General features: G+C 55.6%; 1 protein-coding gene across 2 annotated transcripts in view; it reads left to right on the top strand.

The window, feature by feature from the left end:
• RASGRF1 (Ras protein specific guanine nucleotide releasing factor 1) overlaps positions 1-12,756 on the top strand; it is a 103,783-nt gene that overhangs the window by 45,016 nt on the left and 46,011 nt on the right. For both annotated transcript variants that reach the window (XM_033402986.2, XM_004278341.4), the window contains exons 7-11: positions 1,410-1,603; positions 2,096-2,205; positions 6,159-6,277; positions 8,091-8,251; positions 12,180-12,243. In XM_033402986.2, the coding sequence (XP_033258877.1) occupies positions 1,410-1,603; positions 2,096-2,205; positions 6,159-6,277; positions 8,091-8,251; positions 12,180-12,243 (648 nt within the window). The remainder of the gene's footprint in view (positions 1-1,409; positions 1,604-2,095; positions 2,206-6,158; positions 6,278-8,090; positions 8,252-12,179; positions 12,244-12,756) is intronic.

Here is a 12,756-nt window from a genome sequence, read left to right as displayed (position 1 = left end):
CACTTAGAGTTTGTTCCAAGGAAAGCTTGTCTTTCTTTTTTTTTAATTTTATTTTATTGAAGTATGGTTGATTTACAATGTTGTGTTAATTTCTGCGGTAGAGCAAAGTGATTCAGTTATACATATATATACATTCTTTTTTTAATATTCTTTTCCATTACGGTTTATCATAGGATACTGAATATAGTTCTCTGTGCTATACAGTAGGACCTTGTTGTCTATCCGTTCTATATACAAAAGCTTACATCTGCTGACCCCAACCTCCCCTTCATCCTTCCCCCACCTCCCCTCCCCCTTGGCAACCAGAATTCTGTTCTCTATGTCTGTGAGTCTGTTTCTGTTTCGTAGATAAGTTCATTTGTGTCGTGTTTTAGATTCCACATATAAGTGATATCATATGGTATTTGTCTACTCTTTCTGATTTCACTTTGTATGATCATTTCTAGTTGCATTGTCTTTCTTTTTAATGGGGTTAGTAAGCAGAGGTTTTAGAGGGTCCATCCCATCCCATCAAGTGTTGAAAGGTAGGTTTGGGCTTTGGGGAGCTAGAAGGACAGGATGTTAGATACCCAGGCGGTTGAGACAGACGGAGGGTTGATCAGGGGGTCCACCTCACTGAGCCAGGGGCTGCAGAGCTGGGGAGGTCTGGAAGGACAGGGACACAGGGACAAAGGGGACAACAGGTGAAGGGACAGAGACTCAGGAAAGCATATCATGGGGTGGAAAGCGCTGGAATGGGGGAGTTGGAAAGCCTGGTTCCAGGCCAGCTCCTGACTCACCTCGTGACCTCTGACAGGGCACAGTCACAGGTGGGACACTCTGGGAGGGGGGCCCCTGGGGACCCCTCAGCATAACAGCCTGGCAGAGCCAGGGCACTGGGGGGAGCGGACTACAAAGCATTTACAACAGGGGCCTCAGCCACCCCCAGGGAAGCTCGGGAACTGAGGTGGCCCTTCAGGGACGTCCCCCATCGAGGCAGGGGCTGGCCTTCACACCCCGACCTGGACCTGTCATTGGGCTCCAGCTTGTGCAAGGCAGCTTCCTTCAGCTGAGAGCAGTTCCCAGCAAGGGCGAACCCAGCTGAGAGCCACCCGCACTGGTGGCAGCTGGGGAGCAAGTGCCTGGGTCCACCAGGGGTTCCGGGGGACACACCGCAGCACCCTCTATACCTCCTTTCTCTGACCTCCGGTACACAGGTGTCAGACTAGACAGGGCTCTATCTCAAAAACCTGTGAATCTGCTGTGGTCTCAATGCCTGGGGCCACCCTGTCTGGCCTAGGAGAGGGCAGTGGTGCCAGAGTCATCTCCGACGACTCCGGTGGGGCTTTGAGCCGCGCCCCGACCTCCCCGGGTGGGGCTGGGGGAGCCGAGGGCGCCCCCGCTGCCCGCTGAGTCCCGCCTCCTTCCAGCCGACCTGTTCGACATCCTGCTGCCCATGCTCAACATCTACCAGGAGTTCGTCCGCAACCACCAGTACAGCCTGCAGATCCTGGCGCACTGCAAGCAGAACCGCGACTTCGACAAGCTGCTGAAGCACTACGAGGCCAAGCCCGACTGCGAGGAGAGGACGCTGGAGACCTTCCTCACCTACCCCATGTTCCAGGTGTGCCCGCCCCGCCTGCCAGGGCGCATGCGCCGGGAGGGCTGCGGCCGACTGGGGGCCGGGGCGCGGAGTGCCGAGGGCCACGGCCGTGCAAACCCCCGGTGGCCTGGAGAACGAACGGGGTTAGGACCCTCCGCCGACCCTGGCTGGGGGAGGCCGTGCAGGAAGTGAGGGGCAGCTCCTGGTCCTGAGTCCATCTCCAGGTCCTGCCTTCTGCGGGGCAGAACCTCAAGCTCTGGGCTCTCGTCCCAGACAAGACCCTGGAAGAGCCTCCAAGTTGAGAGAGTCTGGGATCAGAAGTGCAGTGGGTGTCCTTCCTCAGCCCCGCTCATGGGGGTCCTCGGAGCTGAGAGCCCCCTTCTCTGCCCACCCTGCCCCCCCATCTGTCTACCCTGCTCTGTCTCTCCGTCTCTCTCTTGCTTCATCGCTGTCTCTCTCCCTGCCTCTGTCTCTCTGGCCCTCTGGCCCTGTCCCCGCCTCTCCCCACTGCAGATCCCCAGGTACATCCTGACGCTGCACGAGCTCCTGGCCCACACCCCTCACGAGCACGTGGAGCGCAACAGCCTGGACTACGCCAAGTCCAAACTGGAGGAGCTGTCCAGGTGAGCCCTGCGGGGGTCCCAGCCGGTGGGCAGGCCCAGGCTGAGGGTGCCCCCACCCGGGGTTTGCCGAGCCCCAGATGGGAAAAGCTCGTGCTCCGGTTAGGATTCCGAGGTGGGGGCACCCACAGCTTGTCCCACCTGGAAGCCGGGTCCCCAGGAGCAGTCTGAGGGGTGTGCAGCTCCGGCCCAGGTGGGCACCCAGTGAGATAGGATGCGGTGTACGCTGTCCCTGGTACAGATGGGGTCCGAGGAAGGGCCCTGGGCACTTAGTGGGCCCATCTCCCAGGTCAGGGATCTGCCCAGGACTCGCAGGCACTCTCTGCCCATTTCCTCGGTTCTCCAGTGTCCGTGTGTCAAAACCGGTGGCTTTAGGAGCCCCAGGGGTCCTGGGTGTCGGGCTTTCATGTGCCCCAGGCTCCGTTCAGCAGCAGGCAGTGTCCGTCAGGGGACAGGCCATGGTTGGGCCACCGTCAGAGGCCGCAGCCCCCCCTAGTCAAGGCCCTCCCCTGTCCTCCCTCACTCCCCGAAGCCCAAGGAATTCCTCGCTGCACGGGCAGGAGCTAAAGGACTGGAGGGAGGCACTGCCACAGCCCAGGCAACAGGGGACACGGCCACACCAGGGGGTGGCCGTGGAGGTGAGGACTCTGGAGTTTTCTGAAGGTGGAACCTCCAAGAGTTTCTGATGGATGAGAGGTGAGGAGAGAGAGAGAAAATGAGAGTCGAGGGTGATTCCAGAGTTTTCTGCCGAGCAGCCAGAAGGATGCATTGCCGTTGTGCAAGATGGAGAAGGCGCCAGAGGGGCAGGTTTGGAGGCGGGCGTCTTCCTCGCCACGTTGGAGTTTTACTTGGGGGTGTGTTGGACCTGAGATGGACAACAGCGGTGGAAATGACAAAAAGGGAGTCGGTGTTTGACTCTGGAGTTCAGGGAGCCAAGATATACCCGATCGTCAGCTCAGAGATGGTATTTAGAGTCACAAGGCTGGTGAGATCACCAAGGGAGTGAGTTTAGGTGGGAATGAGGTATGAACCAAGGGCTGAGCCTGGGGCCTCCACCGGTGCAGGCCAAGAGGTAAGGAGGGGCCTTGTGGTCAGAGATAGGAGGCCAGGAGCTGCAAAGGAGGATGGGTCTGCAGGGTGTGGGGTTCAGCCCTCAGCCCTGCCCGGGGCCCTGCCGGCCATTCAGAGCCCTAAAAGGCTGCCCAGGTCCAACGAGTGGCAGCCGGTGAGGCCATGGCTCCCGGCTGGACAGAGGGAGGACCAGGGCAGGGCACAGGCCCCAGAGCGCAGGATTAGGGAGGAGATGTAATCAGGGCGTGACTGCAGGCAAACAAAACCATCAGGGGGCGTGGACCCCAGTTCTCTCATGCCCCAGGGAGCCAGATCCTGCGTACTCTTCCCCAAGCAGAAGACTTGGGACCCCCTTGAGGCTGTGAGTTCCTCGACACCGCGGGATGCCCTGTCCCGGTGCAGGCAGGTGTGCAGGCAGCACCCCAATCCCCTCCCACCCCCACCCCGGGTCCTGGGTGTGCAGCCTGTTTTTCTTTTGTCCCCTGATCACCTGCACCTGGCCCTGAACCCATCCCGAGCAGCACAAAAAAGTGTTTTCCCATCACGTGACAACAGCCCTTTCTTCCTCCTGGCGCCCTCCCCTGGGCCCTGAGGAAAACTCCAGCCCTGACAGGAAGCCAGCAACCAAGCCCTCCCTGGCAGTGCTCAGAACCCTGCACCCCTCTCCCCTCGGGACTGGCTGTCTCCTACCTCTGGCCTTTGTCCCACTTTGTCTACGGAGCCCCTAACTCCTGGGCTCACTGATAACCCAGGTCCTCGCTTCCGGTTCCCCCAGGAGCCTCAGGCCCCGGAACCCCGGGCTGCCTTCCTGGAGCCCCGCCCAGCACCCCCAGCTGCGCGTGCAGTGGCGGCCCCTCCAGCACAAATCCCAGCCTGGGGCCACTGACCCTGAGCAGTTGAAGTTTATCCATGTCTAACAGCAAAACTACTTTTGCTACTTTGGAATCACCTCCTTATATTTTAGCAAATCTAGCCTCAGCAAAGTCCCCACCCTCATCAAGAGAGAGGGTCCTGATTGCCTTGGACTACTTCCAAAAATGAATCCCTATCCATGGAACTGCAGATGCCCTGAAAGGTGCCTCCCTGTCCCATGTCTTTTCCAGAAGAAGGCTAAGGCCTGGACTTCTGAGAAGAGCATCGCTGGGGCCCGGGTGGGAGGAGGGGCATGTGGGTGGAGAACCGTGGCTCCTGAGGCAGAGACCGCATCTCGAGGCCCCAGTCTGATACCCAGAAGAAATAACGAGTCACAGTACACCACCTATGTTTTTTTTACAATACCATTTTTGCAGCCCTGATAATGGCAATGATCACCACCCTTTATTCCAGCACCTGTCATGTGCCAGGCATGAGGTCAGCCCATGAAATGCATAATTTTCCATCCTCACCCCAACAGTCTACAGATGGGGAAAGTAAGGATTAGAAGGGTTGAGTAATTTGTTCAGCATCGTGTTGATTCCAGTAATCACAGCTCCAGCTCCACCAGTGTCATCTCTCATTGTTGGAGGGTTTAAACTGGATAATGACTGTGAGAGAACTCTGTAAGCCACACACACATTAATCAGCTCTCTTAGTGGTCTTAATTGTGGAATTTCATGCATCAGCAGACAAACAGGAGGCTTTGTGCTTTCCTTAGAGTAGGTGGGGTGCTTTTTCCAGACCCCCTCCAAAAAAAAAAAAAAAAGATTCACTACTTTCCTAAGACTCCTGGAGACCCATCCAGGGTCTTAGCAAAGTTGGCAGTTCACACCTACCTTTTCCCACCAACGCTCTTTAAAACAAAAACAAAAACAAAAACAGTTAAACAGTGCCACCTCCTGGAGAGGAGAGGTGTTGCAACAGTCAGAACAAGGACAAAAAGTTGTCTGTATTCTCAGATGAAGGGGCGAGCTGTGTCCTGCTTACTTCCCGGTCGTGCCAGAGCCTATAGAAGTAAACTGAAGTCAGTCTTCCCCTGAGCCAGCTGGATTGCCAGGTGCTCCAAAAATAAGCCATTCCAGAACCCAAACATTAAGGAAACAACCCTTTAAAGAGTGTGTAGGGGGAAGAAACAGCAAGTACTAATTGCCCCGAGGCAGGAATGAGCTTGGTTCGTACTTTGGATGGAAATAAGGCCAATAGTGGGATGAGGGGCAGGGTAATGAACAAAGGTTGTCCCCTCTACTCCCATCTTCCTCCAGTTCTGCTGTTTCTCTTCCATGTGGTTCAGACTTTTTTTTTTTTTTTGCGGTACGCGGGCCTCTCACTGTTGTGGCCTCTCCCGTTGTGGAGCACAGGCTCCGGACGCACAGGCTCAACGGCCATGGCTCACGGGCCCAGCCGCTCCACGGCATGTGGGATCTTCCCGGACCGGGGCACGAACCCGTGTCCCCCTGCATTGGCAGGCGGACCCTCAACCACTGCGCCACCAGGGAAGCCCCAGACTTTTTTTTTAAGTTTATTTCAGCTTCACAATCATTATTGGTAATCACGTGCCAATTTTTTTAAAGTTTTTATTTAATTTATTTATTTATTTGGTTGGGTCTTAGCTGCAGCACGCATGTGGGATCTAGTTTCCCAACTAGGGATCGAACCCGGGACCCTCTGCCTTGGGAGCGTGGAGCCTTATCCACTGTGCCACCAGGGAAGTCCCCAGTTCAGCCTTTTTAAAATCAGACAGACCTGCTTCTCAGCCTCCTTGGGCTGTTGGAGGATAAAATGAGATCACGCCTGTAAAGTGCACACACACAGCGGGCACTCAAGAGATGCGCGCTCTCTCCCCTTTCATGACAACAGGTTCCACCTGAGAATCCAGGCTTTCTTCCGAGGTCTAGCCAGAGACCCAGCATTCCCTGCACCCTGGGAGGTGAGGGTAGCCTGTCTCTGATTGTCATTTCCTGTCCCCACAGGATAATGCACGACGAAGTGAGTGAGACAGAGAACATCCGGAAAAACCTGGCCATTGAGCGCATGATCATTGAAGGCTGTGAAATCCTCCTGGACACCAGCCAGACCTTTGTGAGACAAGGTATGGCCCGTGCGCCCCGCCTCTCCCACCCACCACCGGGCTGGCCCCAGCAGTGAGAGGCACGCGGCACTCAGGACGCCACCAGTGGGTTGGGCTGCTGCATGCCAAAACCTGCAAGCGTGATCGCAGAGTATTCCGGGCCTGCGGGGGGAATGCGACAGCTACATGTGCATGTCGGTATCTATAGATATCGATGCTGGTATTATTGGTTTTCACAGTTTCCTTCTCTCCAGATGTAAACATAATTCTTCCCAGATGGTCTTGGTTTGTCTATTGTACATCATAGTAAAACATTGACATGTCCTTTTGGGGAGAGAGTAGGGGGCGGAGGATGAGGACAGATTCCAATTGGCCCCATGAATCACAAGCATTTTCAGGGTCCGAGATGGAGTTGGCGTGGGTCAGTCCCTCTGTCCTTTGCTCGGCATCCTTCGCCTCTTGGGGGAGGCCGTGGTCCCAGTGGTCCTGGGTAGGGTTCCCTTCACCCTTGGGCCTCAGCTGACCTTGGGGACAGTTTTGAGGGTCACAGCCCTATTGAGAGGGGCAGGAGAGGCTCTCTGTGGCCCAGGGGACTGACTTCCACCTCGGGGATGTCAGAGCTGCGATGCCTTGTCCTATGGGAAGGATTCCATGTCCTTGGGATTCCATGTCCTTGTCCGATTCCATGTCCTATGGGAAACTCAGCTTGTGCTCACGGGCCCTAGAGGTGACTCCACCTCGGGATGGACCTCCCGCCTTCCTTCCGTCGAGTTGGGGTTCTCTGACTAGATGAAGAGCTTCCCAGCACCTCCTGCTGGCCTGTGCAGCTGCCTCTGGCCCCCGCTGCCCTTGGCCTGAGTATCCTCAATGTGGAGTTTGTTCTGAGCCCCTGTGTCCTTCCCACAGGCCCACCCTGGGACCTGCTGAGCCCAGAGCCAGCCTAGCCTGACTCCCAGCTCCCCCTGAGCTGTGCTGTGCCCAAGCTGGAGGTGGCCGGAAGAATGACCTATCTTGGGGTCAGCAGTGTCCCCAGAGACCAGGAATCTGCTCCATCACCCTGAGCCAAAGCAGTTCTTCCCCTCCCGAGGGTGGGGAAGATCAGACAGGGGAACCCAGCAAGCCCTTTCTCATTTATTCAGTCGTGCTGCCACCACCAAGGACACCTGCCCTATTCATGCCAGGGCAACTCAGGTCTCCAGGGACGCCCAGAGAATAGACCCTGCCCCGCCCTCCAGAACTGACTGTGCAGGGGAGAGGGAGTCAGGATACAGGAAAGGGTTCTGTGCAGTGATGAACGTGGGCAGGAGGCAGATGGCTGCCCAGAGCAGGGCTGGGGAGAGTCAGGGAGGGCTTCCCAAAGAGGCGGCACTGGGCTCTGCAGCAGAGCGTGCTGTGACCAGTCGGTCACGTCTGCGGTGGCTGCATGTGACAGCAGGTGCCCAGTGGATCTTGTTCATCCCTCTGGGCCAGAGCCAGCTCCCCGCTTGTTCAACCTCCTGCCACCCCCAGACCTCAGCCCAGCCCTGCATTCTCACCCCATGGGCCATGTCCTTTGGGGTTCCTTTGCTCTCCAAGGCTCTGGCCCTGGCTGGGAGGTCAAAGGTCCTGCATGGAGCTTCTCTCATCATTCTCCACCCCCCAAACCCCACCACCCGGCCCTGAGGAGGGGCTGGAGGGAGGGTCCAAGGTGCGTGTTTGCTACCAAGAACTAGGATTGCCTTGTCCCACTGCCCTGGCTGCTGGCATCGCACCTCCACCTGCAGCCTCAAAGCCAGGTCAGAGGCGGAGGGTCATTCCAGTAGATGCACTCAGGCTCTCTCTCCTCCATCCGCAGGCTCCCTCATCCAGGTGCCCATGTCTGAAAAGGGCAAGATCACCAGGGGGCGCCTGGGGTCTCTGTCCCTAAAGAAAGAGGGCGAGCGACAGTGCTTCCTGTTTTCTAAGCATCTGATCATCTGTACCAGAGGCTCTGGTGGGAAGCTTCACCTGACCAAGGTAGGGGCGGCGGGAGCGAAGCTGCTGGGGCTGGAGGTCAGACACCGCCTTTACCCTAGGGGTCCCGACTGACCCTGATCGCGGGGCCCAGGGTGGACCAGGGTGTCAGAGACGCGTGAGTGTGCACGCACGCGCCCCGGTCTGACTGGCGGCTTGGCATGAGAAGGCCACTGACGGATTTTCTACTGGAGAAATCGTGGGAAATGGGAAAGCGAGCACGAAGACCCCTCAAGGAGCCCCCAGAGTTGGGGGCTGGGGCAGAGGAGCCAGGGGGTCCAGACAAGACCTTCAAAGGCCTGTGTACATGTATCTAAGGGGCCGGGGAGGATGGTGGCACCTGGCTGAGGGCAGAGCAGCAGCCAGAGCCTTTGTCTCATTTCCAACCAAAAAGAGCTCAGAGGGCTTCCCTGGTGGCGCAGTGGTTGGGAGTCCGCCTGCCGATGCAGGGGACACGGGTTCGTGCCCCAGTCCGGGAAGATCCCACATGCCGCGGAGCGGCTGGGCCCGTGAGCCATGGCCGCTGAGCCTGTGCGTCCGGAGCCTGTGCTCCGCAACGGGAGAGGCCCACCGCAAAAAAAAAAAGAAAAAACAGAGCTCAGACAGCGCCCCCTCTTGACGCCCTTGGGCACTCACTCTGCCAGCACAAGACTCTGCACCCCCGGCAGAATCTCCTGCTCCCCGGCACAGCACACGGCTTATCCCGCTGCTGTGAGCTCACGATCCGGTCCCACCTCTGTCTGCTACATATGTGTGACCCTGGAAACGTCCCGCGCCTGTTTGCACCTCACTTCCTCATCTGCAAAACAGGGATGACTGTCCTCAGCAGAGGCGTGCACAGATGCAGGCAGGTGCCCGTAAATCTGCTCTGGGAAGTAGGAAGCCCTTGCCTCTGTAAGCGACAGTCTCCCCGGCACTGCGTCCATCCCGTGGAAGCTCGCTTCTGAAGATTTTAAATCTGAACGTGCTGTGGCCTGGAAAGGGCCAGAAGGTGCCCTTAATTAAGCCAGAGCATCAGGGAAACCATTCTTCCAGACCCTGGATGCCTGGCCCGTAACCTCCTGCAGAGCTAATTGATCAAGCACTGGCTTCAGGGAATATACTGCTTATGTTAACATGTCAACTCATTAGTTGGTCGGCTGCACAAGGGGCAATTAATTTACAAACACTGAAGACTCCAGTTTCAACCAAATTATGTATCAAGGAAAGCCTTCATTATTTACTAGCGCTGGAGTTTCTCCTGGGAAGATCTCTGTCCAGGCTGGGGGGACGGTTCCTCCAGCAGGTGGGGGTCAGTAGGGGCAGGTTGAACTGGAGACTTCAAGACGGCTTTTTAGTCTGAAAGCACGTGCTTTCATGTTTGTTAGTTTTATCTTATTTTGGTTTGGGGGGTTGTTTATTTGTTTGTTGGAGTTTTCAAAGTCTCTTAGCATATTGGTAAAGAGCATGGAATCTGAGAGCTACTCAAATTCTAGCCCTGCCACTTACCAGTGGGTGACCTCACCAAGCCTCAGTTTACTTACCTGCAAAATGGGAGTGAACGGCTTCCCTGGTGGCGCAGTGCTTAAGAATCTGCCTGCCAATGCAGGGGACACGGGTTCGAGCCCTGGTCCGGGAAGATCCCACATGCCACGGAGCAACTAAGCCCGTGCGCCGCAACAACTGAGCCTGCACTCTAGAGCCCGCGAGCCACAAGTCCTGAGCCTGCATGCCACAACTACTGAAGCCCACGTGTCTAGAGCCCGTGCTCCACAACACGAGAAGCCACCGCAATGAGAAACCTGCAACGAAGAGTAGCCCCCGCTCGCCGCAACTAGAGAAAGCCCGCACGCAGCAACGAAGACCCGACACAGCCAAAAATAAAATAAATAAGATAAATAAATAAATTTATTTTTTTTTAAATGGGAGTGAAAATACCTACTTCATGGGAGTGCTGTGAGACTTAAGTGAGGAATTGGATGCAAAACACATGGCCCCATGCCTGGTACATAGTAAGTGCTCAGCAGGTAATAGTCGTTGTCACTCTTAATTATGCAGTATGAACTTGTAATAATAATAATAATAGCAAGCCTTTGCATGATGGTTACTATGAGCCAGGCACTAGCCCAAATACATCATGTATATTTAATTCACAGAACAACCCACGGAGGCAGATAACTGTTACTTTCCCTATTGTATAAATAAGGGAACTGAGGCTTCTAGAAACAGCCAGCAAGTGGCAGAGCAGGGATTTGAACCCAGGCAGTCTGGCTCCAGAGTCTGTGTTCTGCAACCAAAGCTAAAATTCAAACCACTACTGCCACTGGAAATCGAATGCCTTCAGTCCTCCTAAAAGGGACCTGCTACAACTCCCCAAGATCTAAAACTACCGTAAGAATTTTTTGGGACTTAAAGTAAGAGAAGGTTAGAGCTAGATGGGCTTTGGAGATTACCCAGCCCAGTGACATCAGTGGTCAGGTTAAGGCCCAACAAGGCCTGGGGGGCTCCCCCAGGGCCACCAAAGAACCAAACAAGAAGCAGAATGCAGGATTCGGGGGCCCACTCGTGATACTTTCTCCAGGTCCCCCTCTGCCTTCCAGGTGGCAGCCTGCCCTGCAGACATTTTCACGTATAGATTAGCCACCTGGGCAGGTTTCTGTTATTGTCAGTTATTATGTTATTTATCTGTTGCTGTCCCCCAAATGGAGTGCCTTTTTTTTTTTTTTGGCCGCACCACATACAGCATGTGGGATCTTAGTTCCCGGACCAGGGATTGAACCCACGCCCCCTGCAGTGGAAGTGTGGAGTCTTAACCACTGGACCACCAGGGAAGTCCCCTGGAGTGGCTTAAAACAAACATTTGTTGTCTCAAACAGTTTCTGCACGTTAGGAAGTCAGGACAACTTAGCTGGCTGGACATATGTGGCCCAGGGTTTCTTATGAGGTTGCAGTCAAGGTGGCAGCTGGGGCTGCAGTCATCTGAGGCTCGACTGGGGCCGGGATCCTTTTCCAGCGTGGCTCCCACACATGGCTGTTGTCAGGAGGCCTCGTCCCTCATCTGTAGCCCTCTCCTCATGACACGGCAGCTGGCTTCCCCCAGAACGAATGGTCCAAGAAACAACAAGAGAGCAAGCAGGAGGCTGCAGACCCCAAAGCGGAACACCATCACTCCTGCTTTATTCTCTTAATGAGAAGCAAGTCACTAAGTCCAGTTAACACTCAAGAGGAAGGGGAGTAGCCTTCACCTTTTGAAGGATGGGGTATCAGAGAATTCGTGGACGTGCTTTGCAACCAGCACAGTGGTGGTAACTTTCATTTCTCACTACAAGATCAAGGGATCTCACACCTAAAAGATGCTCAGACACTCAAGGCTAAGAGGCGTTTTTCCAGACATTCCTAATAATTAAGAGCCAGCCACTGACCTTGAGCTGGGAACAGGCCCATGAGGCTCTTTCCAGACTCTGCCACTTACCTACCAGGTGACCTTGGGCAAGACGCTTAACTCCCTGATTTCATTTCTTCATCTGTAAAATCGGAATAATACCTGAGACAGGTCTGTACATTGGTCCTGTTTCCCTGTTGGTAACATGCAGGGTTTAGCCTAGAATGAGGGAGTTCAAACTTCAGACTTAGGGCTACCAGGTGATGCCTCAGAGCCGCTGTAGGGCAAGAAAAGGCCGTGCAAGCCAGGTTCTAGCCCCTCCACCCCCAGCCCGACCTTGGCCCTCCTTTGGGGACGGCGTCTCTGAGCAATCCCATTTGAGCCACTTCCCTGGGCTTCCTATATGGAGATAAAGTTCTTCAACTTGAAAACCAAAATGCCCACTTGGCACGTAATGTCCACACACACATGTGCGTCTATGTGGGTGCTCACTCCTCACCCTGATATTCTGGAACTCCGAAACTAGCACCTCTCTCGCTTTGATTCAAGGTGGCCCCTGCTCTTTTTCAGAATGGAGTCATATCCCTCATTGACTGCACTTTATTGGAGGAGCCAGAAAGCACGGAGGAAGAAGGTAAGTGTGCAAGTCACGTGCAAGCCTGTGTGTGCTCACACAGACGCACACACACTCACCCTGAAAGGTTGGACCCGGGCATTGGTTTTTTTTCTTGGGAGAAAGGGAGGATGCTGGACCCGGAGAGGCTGGTCCTGGGTCTTTAGAGAAGGAGCTCTCTGGCCCTGCAGGTGACAGCCTCCTCCCCCTTCCTGGTTCCTTCCAAGCTCCTTGGGTCCCTGGACCCGGTGCCGTTGGGTTTGGGGGTCACACTTCTCAGTGAGCACCCCTCCTTCACGCATCAATGTGCTACATGCACAGTGGCTCACTGGGCCACGAGGAAGAGGCCGGGGAGGCACTGGGCCTATCTCTGTCCTCCAGTGGAAACGGGTGGGGTGTGCAGGGACACACGTGCCACCACCAGAGGAAGTGCAGGGGAACGGTCCCCCGCAGTGGTGTTGGAGTGACCAGGACGGGAGGCAAGACTTGGGGAGAAGGGAGCATGTGAGTGGGGCCCCAGCAAACCAGAAGGGC

Source organism: Orcinus orca, chromosome 2 (genome assembly GCF_937001465.1).
Source record: "Orcinus orca chromosome 2, mOrcOrc1.1, whole genome shotgun sequence".
Lineage (NCBI taxonomy): Eukaryota > Metazoa > Chordata > Mammalia > Artiodactyla > Delphinidae > Orcinus > Orcinus orca.
Note: the sequence above shows the minus strand (reverse complement) of the source record. Positions and strands in the feature narration are given on the sequence as shown.